The sequence below is a fragment of the Phaethon aethereus genome (genome assembly GCF_964289735.1).
Source record: "Phaethon aethereus genome assembly, chromosome: 1".
Taxonomy (NCBI): domain Eukaryota; kingdom Metazoa; phylum Chordata; class Aves; order Phaethontiformes; family Phaethontidae; genus Phaethon; species Phaethon aethereus.
Genome location: NC_138575.1, coordinates 45,519,620 through 45,540,831, shown reverse-complemented (window position 1 = coordinate 45,540,831; position 21,212 = coordinate 45,519,620). Strand labels below are relative to the sequence as shown.

The 21,212-nt window shown below is 37.4% G+C and overlaps 1 protein-coding gene across 1 annotated transcript in view; it reads right to left on the bottom strand.

Annotated features, from left to right (window-relative positions):
- Positions 1 to 21,212, bottom strand: part of OTOGL (otogelin like) — a 97,780-nt gene that overhangs the window by 56,964 nt on the left and 19,604 nt on the right. Inside the window, exons 13-25 of the mRNA XM_081999589.1 lie at positions 20,447 to 20,555; positions 20,146 to 20,192; positions 18,549 to 18,694; positions 16,672 to 16,795; positions 14,874 to 15,051; positions 13,801 to 13,925; positions 11,786 to 11,995; positions 10,859 to 11,024; positions 9,680 to 9,754; positions 8,441 to 8,493; positions 7,586 to 7,748; positions 5,578 to 5,685; positions 4,193 to 4,331 (exon numbers count right to left, since the gene is read on the bottom strand). Coding sequence (XP_081855715.1) covers positions 4,193 to 4,331; positions 5,578 to 5,685; positions 7,586 to 7,748; positions 8,441 to 8,493; positions 9,680 to 9,754; positions 10,859 to 11,024; positions 11,786 to 11,995; positions 13,801 to 13,925; positions 14,874 to 15,051; positions 16,672 to 16,795; positions 18,549 to 18,694; positions 20,146 to 20,192; positions 20,447 to 20,555 — 1,643 coding nt within the window. The remainder of the gene's footprint in view (positions 1 to 4,192; positions 4,332 to 5,577; positions 5,686 to 7,585; positions 7,749 to 8,440; positions 8,494 to 9,679; positions 9,755 to 10,858; positions 11,025 to 11,785; positions 11,996 to 13,800; positions 13,926 to 14,873; positions 15,052 to 16,671; positions 16,796 to 18,548; positions 18,695 to 20,145; positions 20,193 to 20,446; positions 20,556 to 21,212) is intronic.

Below are 21,212 nucleotides of genomic sequence, written 5' to 3'. Positions count from 1 at the left end.
TCTGTACCTTTAAAAGCAAAGCGAGAGAATTCTGAACCAATCCTGATAAAGGTACGTATGACTAGAGTCACTCAAGCTCCACCTGCAAAGTAAAACACTATAAAATAGTGTTTTAAGAGCTGGATGTTAGGGAAGATACCATCGTCGTGTACTGTAACTTCTGGGATCAGTCAACGGGCTGAGCCTCTCTTCCCCCCCATCGGGATGCCTTTGGGTAAGGTTCAAACACTTGGTCATACCAAGTGCCTTCCCGGGAAACTTAGAAATCTCTGTAGAATCACTTTACATCTTTTAACGCGTTTATAGCCAAGCAGTGCTACTCATACTTTTGGCATTTGCACGTGCTTTGTAGGCAGTGAATTTATCACCGGCAATCCAAAGAACCTGTATATCTGTTGCTTCAATAAATCGCACTATTGATTGACTCAGACGTGTGTGTGTTGTCCCTGAACGCGACCGTACCTCTGAGTGCGGCCGTGTGAGTTCAGGAGGTGTCCGGCTGAGCAGGTAGTGCAATGTTAGTAGTGCATCCGGACCCGTGATAGTCCGATGAAGGTGTTGGGCGCGACCGGACTACTAACGCTGACTTTGGGCATCATTCAGAACCTAAGCTCAGCCGCCCCCAGCCCCTCTGATATCTGAGGATCGACTGGAAAGCAAGGGGGTTTAGTTTCTGCCAAATTGCTCTGCCTCTTAATGCAACAGTAATACAGTGTCATGAGTGAGAACAGGGCATTATCATGCCACTGGGGACATGGGATTCAGAGTATAATTCTCGGTCTGAGTTCAACATCTGGGAAGAACTAGTATGCCAACAAATATATTGAAGTTATCATTTCCCTTATTGCACTGGTACAACACTTTTGTTTAGAGTATATAAGATAGCAGAGACAAAGTGGTCCGCTCCTCACAGGAAAAAGATTAGCAAAAGGGAAAGGACAAAGTTATTACAGTGTTGTATATACAGTATTACAACTATTTCAGCTGTGTTGATTTCAGGTGTTTGGTAAGCCTTTTACATGTTATCCATAAAAATCAGCCTCTAACAGCACTGCAAACTACCATTAGGTCAACAGATTGTGTACTAGCAACTATCAAATCTATGAAGTTCTGCAATACCTCACAGGTGGGGAACATGAAGCACACAGCACATACCCCCATGGCAGGGGGGTTGGACTAGATGATCTGTAAAAGTCCCTTCCAAACAAAACCATTCTATGACTCTATGATTTCAGTTAAAAATATATAAATGTTGATTTGTAGAACAGGAAGCATGGTTTAGGTGGCAAGACTACCATGGACAGCTGTGCCTGCCAAGGTGCTAGGCAAGGCATTTAAAGTTTTGCAACTACATATACTTTTTCCACCTTTCATTTGGCTTGTTTATTTGGATAACAGGTTGTAAGAAACAGTATCTTGCATACCTTCAGAACAAAGAGTAACTCAAGAGAGACTTATTATATTACTCTGATACTAATATTAAAATATGTCACTGCACAAGGTAGGGGAGGATGATTATGAAGGGACAACAAGGGAAACCTCTGCTCTAGGAACAACAAAGCATATTTCAAAAAAGAGCAGCCTCATCATGCTATCATGTCTGTACATATAATGTAGTTTAACCACATCAGTATGTGGTAGAACCGCCAGGTAACTGTGTACATGCAAATAAAAACATACGTGAAATTGGAGAATGGATGACACTGGATTATCACTCAAGCTGCCACTATGAATATGCCAATTACATCTGTTTCATATATTTTTCTCACATAAAATTCCATTCCTGCATAGTAGTAGCTACTTTAGTGCCTATCTTCATGCTACCATAGTTACAGTTATTTCTTCTGTTCATTGATTTGCATATTTCATTGTTGAATTTCATCGTCCATTTTATCACGCAGTGTTTTCTGCCATAAGATCTTCTGAAACTTTTGGTGGTCTGCCTTTGTTTCAGCTGTTCAGACTGATTCTTTACATCAGCATATTCCACCTTAATCCTTACACCAGCTTCTCAAAATTGTTTCTGAAGATGCTGAACACAGGTGTTAGCATGCATCCCTGTGGGATGTCACCAGGATTTCTCCATCCTAAAAAAGAAGGCTATTTATTCCTATCCTTTAACTTGTAACTTTTAATCTGTGTCTCAAAAAATCTTCACTCTCATCCTCTATGAGAAACCAGTCTCTAAAAAATATTTGTTGAAATGTCTCCAAAAGGTCTTTAAGCTAAAATACACACATATTGACCTGATCATCCTCATCCATATGTTTATTGTCTTCATGGAGTAACTTGGAAGATACATCATGCATGAATTTCTTTTACCGAAAGAGTCCAGCTCTTCCCCAATATCATGTAATTTCTCTTTATTATAATTTCTATTAATTTCCTTCATATGGAAATCAGACATATTGGTCTGTTCCTGTCAAATTCAGCCATGGAGTCCTTTTAAAGTATTGGGTTATACTGCCATCTTTCATTCCTCTGATTCCAGGATTGCACATCACATAGTTCATCAGTTCTGTGTTTTAGTTTTGTGAAAGCTCTTGGGCATCTGCCATATGATCCCATCCTTTGCTTCTTTTCTTTTTTTCCCCCTAAAACTTCTCCAAACATTTCACAGTCAAAAATGAGCCCACAGATACATCATCTCTTCCAGACATAATTATGCAGTGCTTAATTTGTAATAAAGAGTCCTTCAATATAGATCATTAAATTTTTCCATATACTAAAGAGAGAAGAAAAATGATGAACAAATTAGGCCATACTTTCTCACATTAGCTAAGTTTGTGGAAAAAAAAATCTGAAAAGCTGCAAAAAGTATGAAAAGTCTGAAAAGCCTGAAAAGCAGATCTACGTAGGCAGCATTTTCATCATTTGTGTCATCATGTTCACCTGAAGAAAGGCCTGTTGGCAGTGTGCCACATGCCTTAATTACGTGGCTGCCAACATTATTCTTGGACTCCAAATGCTCCCCAAAAAAAGGTTTGTTTCCAGATAAGTACTTTCTTGTGCAGTAGAGTGGCAGGTGACATTTGATGGTAAAAGCAAAACATTCCAATATCACTCTAAAGTTTGAAAAAGTAGCATAGATTTGTCTTACACACCTCTCTAGCTGGATGGCATAAGAATTAAGAAATGACAACCCACCTTTTTACTTCATCATACAGGCAAGATGATTTTACAGGTAAAGTAACCCCAGTTTTTTGCATCTTAGGGGAGGAAGGTTTGTGCAAAAGTTTGTATACCTCTAAAAGAGCGACCTTTTTTATGAGACAATATGATAGATGCCAGGAGTTTGGTATGAGGTATTCTTACTATCTTTATCAGACCTCTCTCTTTTTTTATTTTTTTTTAAACAAAGAAAAAAATCTGGAACCAGTCTATTTTATTTCACAGCTGTGAATACTCTACTAAAGCATACATGAAATAAACTATTTGCAGTAGTCCTTGTTGAGAAACCATGCTTTTTCTTAAGGTTAGACAGTTAGGGTTGACAGAAAATTAATTTCTTCTAAACACATTACTGTAACTCAGAAGACAGACTCTTAGCCTTAATAATAGCAACAATGGTAATAAACAATAGTCTTGTTAGTAATAAAATATATTTCTAAATGTCAGTAATGGTATTTTTAAACAAAAAAGGCTAACAATGTACTGTAAATGTGTGCTATGAGGAACATTAGCATGTAACTGCCAGACAATCACAATGAATGATTTCATTGTTGAATTATAAAGTCATTGTGTCTGATATTATTATACACATGCACTCCAGATCTGATGCAGATCACATTCAAGAAGGATTCCAAGCAGCCTCAAAGGTCATTATTAACCCTCTGCCAAGCAGAGTTTTTAGATAATTATTAAATAAATCTATAGATTATACCTAGTTATAGAACGGTTTCTATAGTATTATTCTTTGCTCATTGTGGTGGAAGCATGGTTAAGGTAGAATAGAAAACATTGTTTTCTATTTTTCTGTAGAGCACATAGATACATAAGGACACACCCATGTACCATTTTCAAATGGTTGAGCATGAAATGTCAGTGACAGATTCTTACTTTCAGACACATCTGTTCTGCACCTGCTTTCTTAATGTTTGTTTCTATAGATCATCTCCCGATGTTCAAAATACTTGCTCTCTCGCGGAAACTTCCACTTGGACACATGAAAATGTATGAACAATCCTCCTACCTTTAGCAGGTAAGCTTGGCAGTCACTGACATAATCATACTCCAATCCGTCAAAGGTATAATAATGTCGATCTCCATAAATAGTGCATACAGCAGGACAGGGGTAACTAGTGCAATTGAATATCCCTCTCCGACAAACACTGTAAGGAAAATTAACAATCAGTATTTTCTCATAGCAGGGTCATTTTCTTTTTATTTTCAAGAAAAAGCTTTCTTGGGTTCTTTATTTCAAGTCATACAGAAATTGATGAAGAGAAGAAAATTCTTGGACCTTGAAACACAAATCTATTCTGTGGATTCCTTCTGCAGTTACTAGTGATGTCATGGCAGAAAAGCGTTGGACATTTTGCCGTCAGCACATATGTACAATAAAAACGCATAAGAAATTAATATAAAATCTTAAAATTTTTATGGCTTCTGCAAATATTTTCATCACTGCCTCCAGTATAGATAAGATACCATGCCACAACACACTCATTCATAAAACATCAATATTATATTTTTTCTCAAGAAATTTTGATAAAAATCTGCACATATTCAATGCAAAAGACCTCCAGTTGCTACCTGTAAGATTTCAGGTTATCAGACAAGTACAGAATGTGTTTAAGAAATAAATGCTGATATTTTGCGGGATTACTTTTCCTGTCAGCTACATTCAGTGACTTACATGAATTTCTATGAAGGTAGTACTGACAGCTTCTACTTTTGCTTGTGTAAGTGTATGAACACAGTTGATTTCAGAGAAGTTTTTAACTGATTAAAAGCTGACATACCAAACTTTTTTTTTATGTATTTAACTAAAGATAGATATTTTGGCTAGCAAATTACAATGGATGAAAAGCTCTTTTGCGTCAATGTGAGTCAGGTAAGGGTCCTTAAAAAAGATGCTAGGTGCTACCTCATTTTGCAATTTTTTTTTATTTCCTTTTTTTTTAATTGCCCATCTTCTTCCTATACAGTCACTCATGCTGACTGGTAACTCACACTGCAAACAGTCCAGCTCCCAAAGGAGCAGCCTATTTACCACTGTGATATATTTAATTTCTCTTTTTTTCTCCTTGGTTGTCTTTCATGATATTCTATTCTTCAAAATGCCAAATGTTTTTCCTTTCAGAGATTAACTGATATGTGCGGAATCAAGCAATTGTTCTTGACTGCTTTATAACTTGGATATCTTCTGCTCCCTTTTCAGACCTGAAGAAGCACTAACCCAAAAGTCTGCTTACTCTTCTATTAGTGAACCTAATAAAAGATATATTCTGTATCTGTGTATAAACAAGCATATACATTTTTTATTTTCAATGTACTCAACATGTTTTCTGTATCAGTTTCACATTGTGGCTAGACACAGATGATTTGGAAGTATACTAAATGCATGTCACTCACCAGGTGTAACATGGTGTAGCTATCGCTTCCCCTGACAAAAATTCCCTGTCTTTCCAGGTGCATGGACAACTGTCAGGAATATAACATTTCCCTCTATGCTCAGCCATCCTTCAAAGTAAAAGAATTATTAAGATGAAAGTGTAAATTCACAAGCAGATCAACATAATTGAATGTGTTGTGTATTGTCCAACCCCCACCAAGAGCAAACGGTATTCAATCCAAGGACAACTGTTTCAGCAGCAGAAGCTGTCTGAATCAAATGATTTCCACTGTGCACATCTGGAGACCTTGCAAAGCTCACAGCTGTGGCTCTCCTTCTACCTCGAAAGGGCTACGTTGGTGTGGGGCAGCAGCTCCTATGCAGGAGCACAAGTAGTGTAGGTACAGAGATCTTCTGAATCCAATTTTTAAGATAACCCTGCTGGCCACTTCCTAGCTAAAAGCCATACTCACTTCTTGGAACCATGAGCCTAAAAGGCATAATGGCTCCAGAAACACAATTTAATACCAATGATGTGCACTAAATGTTGCACATTTACTTTTCTATCTAGTAGAAAAATAAGTGTTTCTTCTCTTATTAACAAAATAATTCATGTGGTTTACTCTCTTATTTGACAGAAACTTGAGATTTGGCTTGTCTGTACCTCTTTTATAGTTTCAGAAAATAAGTAACATATTCAATTTGAAATGGTATAATACTACTTGACTGTAAGAATAGGGCTTTAGCTCTGTTTTTTAAGTTACATTTTAATTATTTCAAAAATTTAAATGAACTTTCATGATAATGCTGCTGGTTTAAGTTCATGCAAATATCATGGTGATGATTCAGTAAAAATTTACTAGTTTTTATATGATGCCTTGTACAGATTCATGCATTTTTCTGTTAAAAATAATTGTTTATTCCTATAACACTAATGGTCTTGAAAGCTAACTCCTCAGTTAACTAACTCTGAGGCAGAGGTTGTAGAGGACTACAGAATACCAGGCAAGAACAACCAGTGAAATCCTGAATAGCTATGCCTGAAATCTGTCCTTCAACAGTGCTTAGTCATCTGTGAACATCACAAGTTGCTGGAAGGGGAATTCTGGCAGTCGCATTACACTCAGATCTGTGCACAACTGATAGACTGTCAGGGGACAATTGGCTACACACACAGTGAAATAAAATCAAATGTTGAGAAAAAACAGGGAGCACTTCACCTGAGGTCAAATTGCAGTAATTTTCATAGCATCTTTGACTTTTCAAATCTGAAAGTGCACACAGCAGGTATCAGAGGAGGGAATGGAAACAGATGGAGGGAGTGTTGGTTGACCCTGACAGAAACTTCACAACAAATGCTTTTAGCTTTTGTACTTTGATTTGACCCTTTCAAAGCTCAGCAGACTGTTTCTGGGCACCAAATCCAAATACATAAGCTGAGGAAACGAATCTTTGGCTGAGTTCAGAAGGGCAGAGAGAATGAAGGGGAAGAGGGCAGGATCCAGCCCGCATCCCGCCCTCCCTGCCCCAGGTTGGGCATCAATACTGTAAGTCTGAATAGAAGTCTAGGTGAGACAATTACCTGGGCAGTAAGCAGGAACAGAGATGGCTTACATTATGATTTTTTTGTCATGTTTGCCTCTATGCTCAAATAAACTACACATGCAAGTGGTGGGAGTCACCTCCTGTCCAGAGAGTCTCAAGTACCAGCCAATTGGAATGGTGGCAAGCTGGATATCTCATGGGATAGTGGAATCATGGTCTCAGGATGGAGAAACTATGGGACTCCAACAGAAGAAGCATTATAGCATGGAGCATCACACCAGCAGGAAGGAGAAAAGGGCTCTCAGAGACAAAAGAAAAAGTTGACCTTTTAACTGTGACTGTATATCTGCAAAAATTTATAGAATAGCTTCAAGATTAGAGGTGTGATACCACTGGAATTTAAAAAGAAAAAAAAGTATGCAGAATTAAATTGTGAAAAATATATATAAGGCTTATGCTCGAGGTTGTTCTGCCAAAGCTTACCCAGGGGGGCAAATGCAGCCACTTGCACAAGGTGGTGAGGGGACACAGGAGAAGTTCATTGCAAGGTTCGCACAAGAGATCCCACAATTCACACCCGCTGCTGGTAATCCAGGCACAGGAGATCTGCAGTCATAGTAGATTTTTCCTTCAGGGCATATGTGAACTTCAAATGCAAAATGTGGGTCAAATGAGATCAACTGCTCTTTTACACTGAAGGTTTTCTATTTGGATTTGTTCACAACCTACTTATTTTAATGCACAGTTAGCCTACATTACAGTACACATAAGAATTCAATCTGAACAGAAGTCTATAACTTCATTTGTACTACAGAGATATAAATTTAATATATGTTTCAATGTAAAAAAAAAAAGACCAAAGCTTAGTAAGTATTAAGCATCTGGATTTGATACACAGACCATTCTTAAAGATGGAGTAATTATGCCTTAGGTAGACAGAATCTTTAGAAGTGGCATAATTTTCAGTGTACTGAAATCCCTTCTAAATCCATTAGAAATTAATTTAAAATTTACTTTCTAGAAATCAAGATCTTAAGGCTTCCTAAACATGGATAGTGAGCCTAATTTTAGGTATTCCCATGAGAACACAGTGACCTACACCTCACATGTAATCATTTTTTTTTCAATTTCCCAAGTGACTTAGTAGTACAATTTCTGCTACAGAAAAAAGAAAAAAAAAAAAAAAAAGACAACTGGTGCTCCTAACATCCTATTTTAAATATGTCCTGACGTTAAGTATCTCATAATGAAAATACATATGAGGAGAAAACCAGATGACTATTCAATGTCAAAAACACTCTCTGTGCAACTGTAGTATGAGACAAGACTGTAAATTACCTTTATTTTCTGTAATGGCTTCAATACATTTCACTGTTCCATTCAAACACTGACTGGAAAATAAAAGCAAACCCACCTTTATTCAAGGGGAAAATGTTTTGCAGCAACCGTGTTAAAAAAGATAATATAATTGAACCTAGTTTAAACAACAGAAATCAGAAAGAGAAAGAGGATTAAAATCCAAAAGCATGAGTTCTGACCAACACTTTGTTGGTGTTTTCTAATCGCTGGTCTGTAATGAGGGCCCAAACTCACAAAGATGTTTATATACTATTTAACTGCCTAACTTTCACTGAAATAAAGAAGAAGGTGGGTATGTCAGCCTCTGTTGGATTGTAGGGCCAGGTGATTCAGGAGGCTGGCAATGTAACACAAAACCTTATCTGCCTTGGTGAATATGGCAGGATACAGTATGCAAATTTCCTGTTGCACAGATGTTAGGATACACAGCTTGATTCTTTTTATACTAAAATACAGAATTGCAGAAAAATACATTTGACAATAAGTCTAGTCCCCATTTTTCATTTTCCTTTAAAAAAAAAAAAGTTAAAAAAACAAAGCATTTCAGAAGCATAGCAATGGCAGAAAAATGAAGTCCCTACTCTCACCTCTTGAACTACATGATTATCAAGCTTCAGTTATAACAACTATAATATATAAGACCTCAGCAAGTATCAGCCTTGAATTCAAGTCACAGACATGATTTTAAATCAGCAGGTTCAGAGCATTTCTTCTGAAATCAGCAAGTTTGACCAGAAAACCTGGGAGGTTTCCCCACTTGTTTCAGTGAGGTCAGGATTCCATCATGAATTAATAATACAAAATGACACAAATATAGCTCTCTGCAAGCTTTTGTTTGAAAGACTTTCCAAAATAGAATCACATTGTTTATTCTCCCCAGAACAGCTTCATAATGTCCCCAGGTCTAAGAACAGGACTGCAATCTCCACGTGTGTGTTTTGAGGTATTCTTTAGTCCCTGGCTTACAGAATTGTCCAGATATCCTGTTTTTAAAATAAGCAGGTTTTATATTAGGCTTATTTATATCCCAATTATTATGGTATAATTATATTAATATTATATTACCAATTTATACTAGGCTTCCTTTTACTAAGTGTGTAACAAAAATAAAATCCTGATACAATAGACCTCCATTCTATGTGAAAAAATTCTCAAGGCTCTTGAGTAGCATCCAGACTGTGATACATGAAAGATAAAACTCTTGGCGCTCAAACCTACCAGGAGCCTGTTGGTGTAGGAAGGATTTCTCCAGGCTGGAGGGCTTTGCCCTTGTAATGACAATGACAGGCAGATCTGTTAAAAGAATATTTGTGCATGTAGATACAAAAGCTAGATAAAATGGGATTTAAGGGTAATCCATTTATCAAGCTATTATGACAAACAGGCCTTATAAATAATTAACTCAATTTTTATATTTACAATATACTTTTAAAAGCAAAAACTAAAAGACGACACTCTGACTGTATTCAAGTCAGTGGCAAAACTCCTACCATCTTCAGCAAATCAGGATTTTCCTCAATCTCTATATTATTTATTTGCTGTTTCTGTGCATTAGACTTACAGAAAGGAGCTTTTCTTCCCAGTTATGGGAGTAGTATGGTAACATGTAGTTCTCATTCAAAGTACTGTCAAAATCATGAAACAGAGAAATTTTCATAGCAAAATCCATTAACTCTGTCTGTGATAAGAGCCAGATGCTATAGAAGTAGCAACAGAATTCCCTAGAAACCATGCAAAAATATGGGAATACCAAATTACCTCACACTCTTTAATAGTTCGAAACAGTCTTTATCCCTACAGTAGAAACTTTACTGATCTTTCCAAAATATGTGTCACAAGGGACAGCAATAACTCCATATAATCTTGAAATTTATATAAATACTCATTCCAGTTTTTATTTCAGTACCTGAACTCAGTAACTCCCCATGGTGGTTAGCTGTAAAATTTTGATACACAATGTACTAAAACTATTCCCTTTCACTGACTATTTCCTTCCATTTAACTGAAGGTGTTTACATTGTGAGACAGAAAAAAGGTACTCCTGGTCACTTTCTCCATACTATCTCTGACTTTATGGATTGCTACTATTCCTTCTCATTTTTTCTTAAGTATTAAAAACAAGATTTTCATGTGAAAATGCTTTCCTATGACTTAAAAATGTTTCATCACCCTTCTCTAAAGCAGTGTGACGTATCTTCTCTGAAGTGCAGTAGTGGCTGTACACACAGTAGCAAATGAGACACCACTATTCATTAGTACAAAAGAATTTGAAGTCTTCACATATTGCTTGCTATCCTGTTTAGGCAGTCTTGAGGGAAACAGCAGAAAAACTACTTTAAATCTTGCTGGAAAGAGGAAAATGTGCCTACGCATATATTCTATTTTCTTATGACTTACATTGATACACAAAAGTTGACCGACTCTTCAAAATATTTCCCATCAGGACAATTACATCCTTCTGCACAATCATCACCACAGATACTTGCCATAGAAAGTGAAGCACAGGAGTGTTTACAAAAAGAAGAGCACTGATGATAAAGCATACCACTGTGACATATCACAGCTGGAGGAGAGAGAGGGAGAGAGAAGAGAGAACAAACATACTCTTAAAATGTGAAAAATAGAAAACAAAGCCATATATCATGGGAGTGCAAAACTGCAAAGCAAAATGGTATCTTGCTGCACTAGTGTGAGTTAAAATGCATGAGAAAAATATGCTATTTTACTGATTTATTAAGTTTGAAATGTTTAGATTCAGGTGGATTCCTTGGCTGGAGTTATCTATTTTGTAAGCATTAGGTATCTATTCTTTCTGTATGTTAAGTGTGTGTGGTGGGTGTGTCTGTCTAGTAACTCAGGCTTCCAAGAAAGGAAGAATGGTCCAGCTAAGCTTGAGGCATTACTCTATGGTTTAGAAATGCCTTGTTTTAAATCATTGCTATATCCTACTTGGCAAATCACTGCCCACCCTGCCTTGACCACCCTGGGGAGCCCCTGCCACCCCAGCTTGCCTTCCCTTAGGGAACAGCCCTGCTCCTAACACTCGCTGGCTACTTTAGCCTAATAGGGGCTTCCATATGACTTAGGGGTTCAAAGTCAGAAGTTTAAATTCTCTCTGTAGCCAACAGAAAGGGACAGGCACCCACACAGTGTCCCCAACTCAGATGCCTAACATAAAGGCTATTAGTATTCTCCCCTCATTAGTCCATGGCACAATTCTAGTTTCCAGCAAAAAAGATCAATCTCTGTAGTTTGTGGCATGAATGATACTTGTAGAATTTTACACATTTATAAAAGATACTCCATTCTGCAAACATTACTCACCACAGTAAGAAATATGAGATCTGAAGTCAACGACAACCCCATGTTTGCCACAGACGTAAGCATAGTGTGCCAAAGCATTACATAAACAGCTGCTTCCACATTTGCACGTGTCAAAGCGGCATAGCTGGTAGTATAATCCTGGACTGATGTAGGCATGGCAGGGAGCAAAAACATCTTGATTGATGATATCACAGTGAGATGCATACCCCACTAAGAGAAGGTGACATTGTTTTAGCCAGATCCATTTGAATATAACAGTTAGTCAACTGAATAACACAGAATATGAAAACCAAACATATCCTGTTGTGCAACAAAAATTTGTATACAGTCGTCTTTCTGCAAAGTTCTATAGTTTAAAACTGATATTGTAAGCAAGTCCCTCAACAATAAACTCCACTTAAGATAAAAATATCTATATGAAAGCAGTATAGTAGTATAGGAAACTTAAATGGTAAAATAATATATTTCAAAAGAGTTAGAAGAGTCCTCCAAAGCCTGGAATATATTTTTTCCTACTTGATGTTTCATTTAGCTTTGAAATCAGCAATGGCCATAAACTTCTTGGCATGTGGATTCAGAAAGCATTACAAACTGAAGCTTGAGGGCATGCAAGTCCCAAGCTGGCCATATACCTTCTAGTGCCAGGAGAGCCAACAGATCCTCCTCCTACCACTGAAGCATACTACCACCACAAGTGGTGGAATATCTCAGGAACACCATAGTGTGGATCATATTTAAGCCGATTTTGCTGCTAAAAGAGTGTCAATACCCTTCATCCTCACTGTTCATTCCCACATACACACACTGACACAAAGATTTCTGGAGTCTCTCAGTAAACTAGATTCAAGGAGTGAACTTGAGTTGGCTGAAAAGTAACCTGACAAAATAAATAAACAATCATTTCTTTTTCATTTTCATCAGATTAAAATCATCATAGACCTGGAAAAATGCTTGTGCTGGCTCAGCACAGGTGGTAGCATGGGGCAGGACCACTTACTCAAGGACTGCTTTTTCCAGTGATGATTACAGGATCACAGGAAAATTCAGGCTGGAAGAGACCTCAGAAGGTCATGTAGTCCACCCTCCTGCTCTAAGCACCTTATATTTATGTCAAACTCCACCTTCACTGAGGAAGCACAGAACTGAAGGTGAGGCATGAAGTATCTTGGAGAGAGCTAACTTGGCTGAGATGTACTGCTTTGGAAGACGGCCAACGCTGAAGGCATAAAAAGTCTCAGAATGCCCCAGATTCTTGCAGGTTTATGGTTATTCCAGGATTGCTCCCACAGGCTCTAAATATGGCCAAATCCCACATCCTTAGTGAGGTCTTATGTCTGAAACGTTAAAAACGTTAGACTACATTCTGTCAGAATTGGCAACTACTGTCTGCCTATTGTCTTCATTAATTGAAAAGAAACACAACATGGAAAGGATGAGACCGTGAAAGTTCAATGTCAAACATTGGCTTATCAACCAGCCAAAACTAAATCTTTACTCAGGAATTTGAACAAATCCACAGATCTCAGATTGTTTGCATGAATTTGTGTCAGAGAGCACAGATGGAGGATAAGGAAATTTTTAATGCAACAAGCATGGAGAAGCCAGAGACAGGACTTTTGATCTGAACACTGTCTCAGCAAGACGCTGTCTCCTGTACTTTCTTTGTAAAACTACAAAGGTGCATCACATCATTCCTCTTGACTGGCATAATTTACAGGATTACAGATGATGTTCTGCCTAACATTCTGCATGTATACCAGACAGAAGAATTTAGGACTCATGGCCAGTACACCCAGCATTAGATGATCAACTAGCTTGTATTTATGAAGGACTTACTTCATTTTACATGCTAAATATATGGAAAAAATGTCTTTGCCAACAAAGAAGAAGGAAAGAAAGAGAGCACGTCTAGAACTGAAGTTGAAATACATGTATGTGCAACTCATTCACAGCGAAAACAAAAACCATCCCATAATAAGATACAGCTAATTCCAGACTCCCATGTGAAAACATACCGTTTTGCTGATTAATATTGCAGGGATCAACTACAGGAATATTGATAGGCACAGAACAAGCTGAGGAAACCTTCCATGCGTTGGCATGAAGTTGTGGGGTCCCTTCTATCATCCCTGCTGGAGAACTGAAAAGGAAAAGATCAATACTGCAAGTGTCCTGCTGACTTTATGGGCTACATGGGTAAGGACACCAGTACATCAAAAAGCCTTAGAATGCATAGTCACATTAAACATTCAAGGCGTCAAAAGAATTTCCATCTGTGAGGTATAAAAGAAGAGAGGGCATGTGAAGTTTTTTCTTCAATATTTTACTCATGCAAAAATAGTCTTACACTCAAAGTCTGCTCTCACTTACGCTTAATTCAAGTACTCTGAAAACAGTTGGAGAAGGCATTGATGAGAGGAGAATTTGGCCTCTATTCGAGCATATACATTCAGTGAAATGTCAAAAATTTGACCTGTTAGCTAATTTCAGTGTTCTAGAGGGAGGCTGTTTGCATTTTGACACTGTTTTCCACCAAATATTTCAAAAGCATTTATTATTATTGCAAGAAAATGTTTGTGGTATTATAGCTTGAGGAACTCTGGAGGACATGAAGTAAAAGAATACAGGAAGTGTGCCCTTCTAATTAAACTATTCCTATGGTTCCGAATTACTTTTTTTTTCAATTAAAACTCGATGTGGCGAAAAAAAATCAAGTAGTAGAAAGTGTTAATCAGATGAGGATGATACTAGTATTATAATCTACTCATTTTTTCAGGGTTTATGTATTTGCTCTGATGATAAGGGAGCAACAGGGAGGAAAAAAGTGCATTCAAGCAATATCATCGTCCAATAACTTCTATAAATAATATGGTAGTTTTCTAGAATTGCTTAACTAAACATCTTAGAATGACTTAGCTAAATTTATGAGTTTCATATTTTAAAAAGTGACTAACATTTTAATTAAGAGATTTTATACTGGTTAGTTTAATAAAGTATGAGCATGTTAATCAAATAATCAGGTGATTACATTCAACAAAACTTTTCACTTGTTATTAAATACAATCTAAATGTACTTTACAGAACTTACAGAAAATCATCTCTTAAATTCCCATTGTACGTTCCACATAGTCCTAATGTTCTTCTCTTCCAGCCAATATCAACTTGAACATAGATCCTCTCTCCATCTTTAGCAAACAGTATCTTCAAACCAAAACTAGTTTTCAGTTGAACAAAGAAAGAAGATATATTCTGAATTTCAATAGCCCCTGCACACAGCAAAAGAAAAAGAAAAACAAAGTCACTGAAATCCAACTTCCAGGTTGTATTCGTTTACCTCTTAAACAAAATGGATTTTGAAAACTCAGAAATAAAATGAGAAACTATGCACAGCCTCACCTGAAGACAAATGACCTCACCCATTCTCCATCTGAACTTATGAGACTACATATCTTTTTCATAAGCAACACAAATCAGGAATCGCAGCTACTGTCGGCAGTAAAAAATCTCTCACCCTTCTGTACCTGTGAGTTATCCAGAAACCACTCTCATGGTTTTTTTTAGAAGAAAGCAATACAACAGCATGCGTCTGGCAATAAGAAGACAAGACAAGAAACCACTTGTTTCTTAGTCTCCAGGGATGTTATAAGATTAATTAACAGATGTATGTAAAGTATATTGCAATCTTCAGATGGAAGGTTCTCTCTTACTACAATTGATACATCAGTATAGCTCCTTCCTTAGATTGTATGTGAACTAAGGCCCTATCAAATTCCCAGCTTTCCTTCTCAGCAAATCCATTATGCGAGGAAATTGAAATTTCACAGTCACAGCATTCATTTGCTACACATCGTTGGGCTACTTGCAGCTGCAGGCTTAAAGTAGATGTACCTTCACAAGCAACCTCTACGCATGCACACATACACACACTTAGGTGCATGAACTGTGAAGAGGCAGATAAAATGCTTATATGAGCTTAAAGACGTTCTAAGCCGATAAGACTTACTAGAATACATCCAGTTATCAAGAGTGTGACACCAAAATATTTGTCATAGATTATATTTGTCACAGACTATGGAAAGAGAGAAGAAAGTGAATAGGGACTGATTCAAAAGACATAAAATGAAATTATCAATGAAATTATGAAGCAAAACTGTCAACATAACTGAAAGTATAACTGAGCTATGAAACTCATTGCCATAGGAAGCTGTGAACTGTGGCTGGACAAATTCAATGAAGACATAGCTGCAACAAGCTGCATAGAACTTAAACTCTGTTTTGCCAGAGGCTGGGAAAGGAAAGGGGAACTCCCACTTTAGTCTTTCAGAAAGAGAGTAAAAATCCAGTAAGAATTTACTACTGATCACTGTAAGATACAAAATTTAGCACTATAATTTTATAATATCCTTCTAAGACTGATTTAGTTTACTATCCTTTCCAAAAAGGTGAAGTAACCTGGCTGAAATCACAACATAAGTCAGCACTGAAAGCAACATAGATCCCACAGAGCACATGGATTCTATTCCATGCCATTTATTCCAAAAAGCTTTAATCAAGCTAGACCTTAACATGAGCATCAAGATGATTTCCAGCCTCTCTTCACCTCCCTTCTTTTTCTTACCTCCTCCCCCCTAAACACAAACAAAATGAGTGGAATTTCTATGTACTCTGCAAGATAAGAAATGCAAAGAAATGGAGGGCATCATTTCACAGGCTGAAAAAGTACATTTCTATAACCATTACTAAGGTTATAAGAAGTAGGTGATTGTACATTTCATAAGTTATGTTTGAAGAAATTCATTTTGAGAGACAGATATTATAAAAATCTTTGGAGTATATAAAAGAAGGAATGTGAACCCTGGTAAAATTCTACTCCATGCATTTCTTACCGTTAAGGTTAAAAACTTGGTTAGGGTCAGTTTGGACTTGACCATATCTTGTGAGAGTTACTTGTTTGCTCACATCATCTTCAAGAACTAGTGTTATAGACTCAATGCAGGCATGGTCAAAGTTCTAAGTAGAAACAAGTTTCACCATCAAAAACAGGCAAAGACATTAATATTACCATGGAAAGCAAAATCAAACAAACAGGGGAAAAAACAGTTGTATAGAAAGGAAATACCAGAACTGTCATCAGGTAAATCAGTTGTAAACTATCAATCAAAGCATTAAACAGAGCCCTCAAAACCGTATATAGAACATAATATAACATTGCATATGCATATAAGAGCAAGGAGAATGCATTTTAGCTGTTATAGCAGTCTAGTAGCAAGTAGACAGAGGTCCCCAAGTACTAATACTGGCTTCAAAAGGCCATACTTGCAGGGCCACCCTGGGTGCTCCTCATTGCTGGGTTAACCAATGTTTGAGCAAGAGTCTGACCCTGTCTATATCAAGGTGGTGCAACCAGAGCCCAAATGCAGCAATGTAGGAGAAAGAAAATATTGCATACATGAAGGTGCTTCTTGCCTTGAAATGTAGTCATGATCTCTGACTGCACACCAAAAGGATATAATTTCTCCAGAATTATACTACAATAATTTATAAATATCTGACTATCAAAAAATGGTGGCTTTTAAACTAACTCACACCCATCATTTTAAAGCACTCTCCAGGCATAATTTATGAACCTATGTACAGGACAAAAGGTGACACATAACCAGCTTAAACCAAGCATGTTAATGCTCCCCTGGGCCCCTATGTTTTTGTCATGGTTTAGCCCCAGCTGGCAACTAAGCATCATGCAGCCGCTCGCTCACTCCCCCCTCTCCCAGTGGGACAGGGGAGAGAATTGGGAAAAAAACTCGTGGGTTGAGATAAAACCAGTTTAATAGGACAGCAAGAGAGAGGAAACAACAATGATAACAATAATAATAATACCGACAAAGGAATGTACAAGAACAAGTGATGCCAAATCAACTCTATCCTGGCTGAAACCAGGACAGTTTTCACCCAGAAACTTTCTAAGGTGCCTAGAGTTGTGGTAAAGGTCATTTCCAGCAGCATCTTTATCTCTCAGTGGCTACCTGACCAACCATTTCATGCTTGAGGCCACCTGAAACCCAGAAACAGGAGTCTCAACACCTATGCAGGAGGTGCTTACAAAAAAGCAGAGGCACCGGCTTATAGTCTACCTTTTGAAGGGACGTGAGAGACAGTCCCATAGTAGGACAGCTTCAGTACATCACAGAGCCCCTTCTGAGACCCTGGGTGACTAATAACATCATTAAATCCAGTCTCACAGATAAGTACTTTTTATAATCTCATCTATTTGTAAAGCCTGTTGCTGGATACCTGCCAAAATACTTTCAAACAAGTATATGTGGTGGCTAGTCTCTTCAATAGTTTTCTAAAAGGCATTGTTCCAACAAATTAAATATGCTATAATATATCAAATAAAAATATAAAGCTACAAAAAAAAAATCTCTTGTCTAACTAGCAGTGTATTAAACCTGTTCAGTGCTGCCAGGAAGAGCTTTTCTAAAGCCTAAGACATCTGTCTGTACCATAACCAAATTTTATATACTTGTTTAATGTGCAAAAATGAATAACTATTTAGACTTTATCCCTCTAAAGATGCAATTAATTTTAGAAAGGGCAATACCACATGTAGCAATACAACTGCTTACAAAAAAAGCTGTAAAATGGTTTCAATTTATACTTTCTATTAAACATAACCTGGCAGTTTACAGTAGAAACTATAGAAGATTGCCTGAAATATGGATAGACACGTTTGTTGTGACTGTTCAACAGAACTGTAACTTACCCGTCCACAAGGTGCTTTCTGTAACGTGATTGTGAATTTGTTTTTCCCGGTGCCTTTTACCAAAATGTACTGGCAAATACCAAGAAAGGTAAAATGACGTCCATCAAATGTTGTGAAATGAGAGCTACCTGTGATGGAGCACTCAGCTTGGGAGAAAAAGAATAAACAACAATGTTCACTCGCATAAGAATGTATCACTATTCTGTAAATGATGGGAGAGAAATAAATTAGAAAATAAATTATCCTTATTTCTAAGAACATAATCCAGGCTAACTTTAATCTATCTAGTTATTAGAGCAGTTGGAAATAAAATATGTTCCATACACGTGTTTCCATCAGTTATCATTTCATATTGTACACACTGATGTGCAGCATCTTTTGGTTCTTACTAGACGAGATGCCTTTGAGTCACGAGTTCTCTAAAATACAAAGGAGTTTTCTCTTTATTACAACTCTGAAGTTTCCTAGAATCTTCTTCCTCATCACCTTTTGGCATGACTGAGTGTGAAAGAGGACACGCTTCTTTCTCCTTCCTTCTAGGTACCATGGCACTGCTTGTTACCGCAGGTATGAGGAGGCTGTGGGTGTCTGTCCTCAGAGCACATCTATATTCTTTTTTCAGTTCAGATCGGGAGTGCACTGCTGAAGCAAGTCACCAGCACATCCCCACTTACTGCACTTTCATTCACACCATGGGGCAGTGTCAGAGCACATGAACTAGATTCATTTTGGCTGCAACTACTGTGGGAGGTGCTCTGTGGGAGCACACCTAACCTGCTCCCGCTACTAGCAGGCGTTCAGTCCCTAGGACCAGACTACAGTAGTCATAATTAACCCCTCACATGCTCACACAACACACACAAGACATATGGAGTGGTTCTCAGTGTCAACTGTTTTACACTACAGATTCACCCTGTCAAGCCTTGCTTAGTAACGGTTAAGCCTTGTTTATTACCTCATTCAGAGGGAGCTCCTTAATTTGTAAAAAATTCTCTCTTTCACGGGTTTCATAGTATAATATGTATAATAGTATAATATAGTATAATAGTATAATATCTTGTCTAAGATACAGAACTGTTTAAGGGAGTTTCACTACCTGGCTACTGAATGTTCCTCTGCGTAACTCATTACAGAGACATGTAATCTTTAAAGGTAAGGATTATTATCCAAACATGAACTGCTGTTACAAGGGAGAAAACACAGCACACTGAGCATCAGAGTGATGTTTTTCTTATTATTTGCATTACAATTGCACCTAGAAGTGAGGAGATCCTTACACCTGGCCTAGGTACTGCACAGGTGGTAGAAATAAGCCACCTGCCCCAAAGAACATAGAGTGTAAACAGGAGATAGAAAACAAGAGGTGGATTTAACACACTGAGTTGGGGGAACAAATGGGAAAAGGTAAGACAAGTATGGTCAGGCAGTTAACAGCTTCACCCCAGCTGGCCCACTGCTACTCTCAACATCCATCTGCTTAATCTTTCTTCTTAAATTATCATCCCAAGCCCTTGGATCACATTTGGTTCTCTTGTCTTCTGAAAAATGTATCCCTTATGTTCACTGAGGAGGGAAAAGAATAATGAAATACAGATACCTGGGCAATCATGATCAGTGCAGTTCCAAATGCCACCAATACAAATACTAAAAAGAAAAATCACAGAACACAGCAATTCAGTGTTATGATCTTTAGCAAAAAGACCAGCTTTGAACTAATTAATATGTCTTGAATTCACCCTTTCCACAGAATAACCTGCATATTTTAGTGATAGACAGGGCCCAGACTGTAAAACATAGATACTAACTATTCTCTAAAATGTAAGTGTGACTATGATGTTAAACTAACTACGGGCAGCAGTCACAGAGAGAGGAAACACAGATGTGAGACTTTCACATACCAGTTGCTACATTCTTGTTCAATTTTTGAGCCCACAGGGAAGGCAGTTCCATGATAAATACAAGGACAATTCGACACAGAGATACAAGTTCCATTTTCCATAATGAGACCTATTGGGAGGGAAGTTAATAAATGAGATGAGATAAAAAACTAACAAACTCTGGATCACTGCTCTTCCCCCATCTGACTCAAACATTCACATCTGCCAGAAGGTGATCTCACCAGCCTTAATGGAGGACCAGTAAAAAGAGTTGCCCAGTAAGTGCAGAATACTCAGAGTGATAAACAGTGAAGCTCTGGCAAAATAGTTGTCATTCCGAATAGTTGCTTTATGAAAAATGCCTGCCTTAAGCATGTAAAACTGTACAGACTCAAAAATGAAAAGATTCTGACATCACATAATCTTTAGTCCTTCTAGAACAGGACTGTTCATAGTCCAATCCCTAAGTTTTATTGAGTACAGGTCTCAGGAAGTTTGTTTTCTTGTACAGAGCATAAGACACATCCTGTTTAAACAAAGCCTCAATAGATTTTGGAATAATTCAAATAAAGTGGATTAAATCTATGCAATATTTTATTGTAGGAAGCATTAGTGATGGCTCCAGGTTTTGACTGATATTTCATTCTGAGCCAACTTGTATTCTAGAGAAATGTTTAGAATACAATAAAAGGAAGTATCACAATGAGAATAACAACAGCTAGAGCAGAATTTACAATATTCATATTTTCAGGCTTTAACTTTAAGCACAATCTATTTAGACAACTTT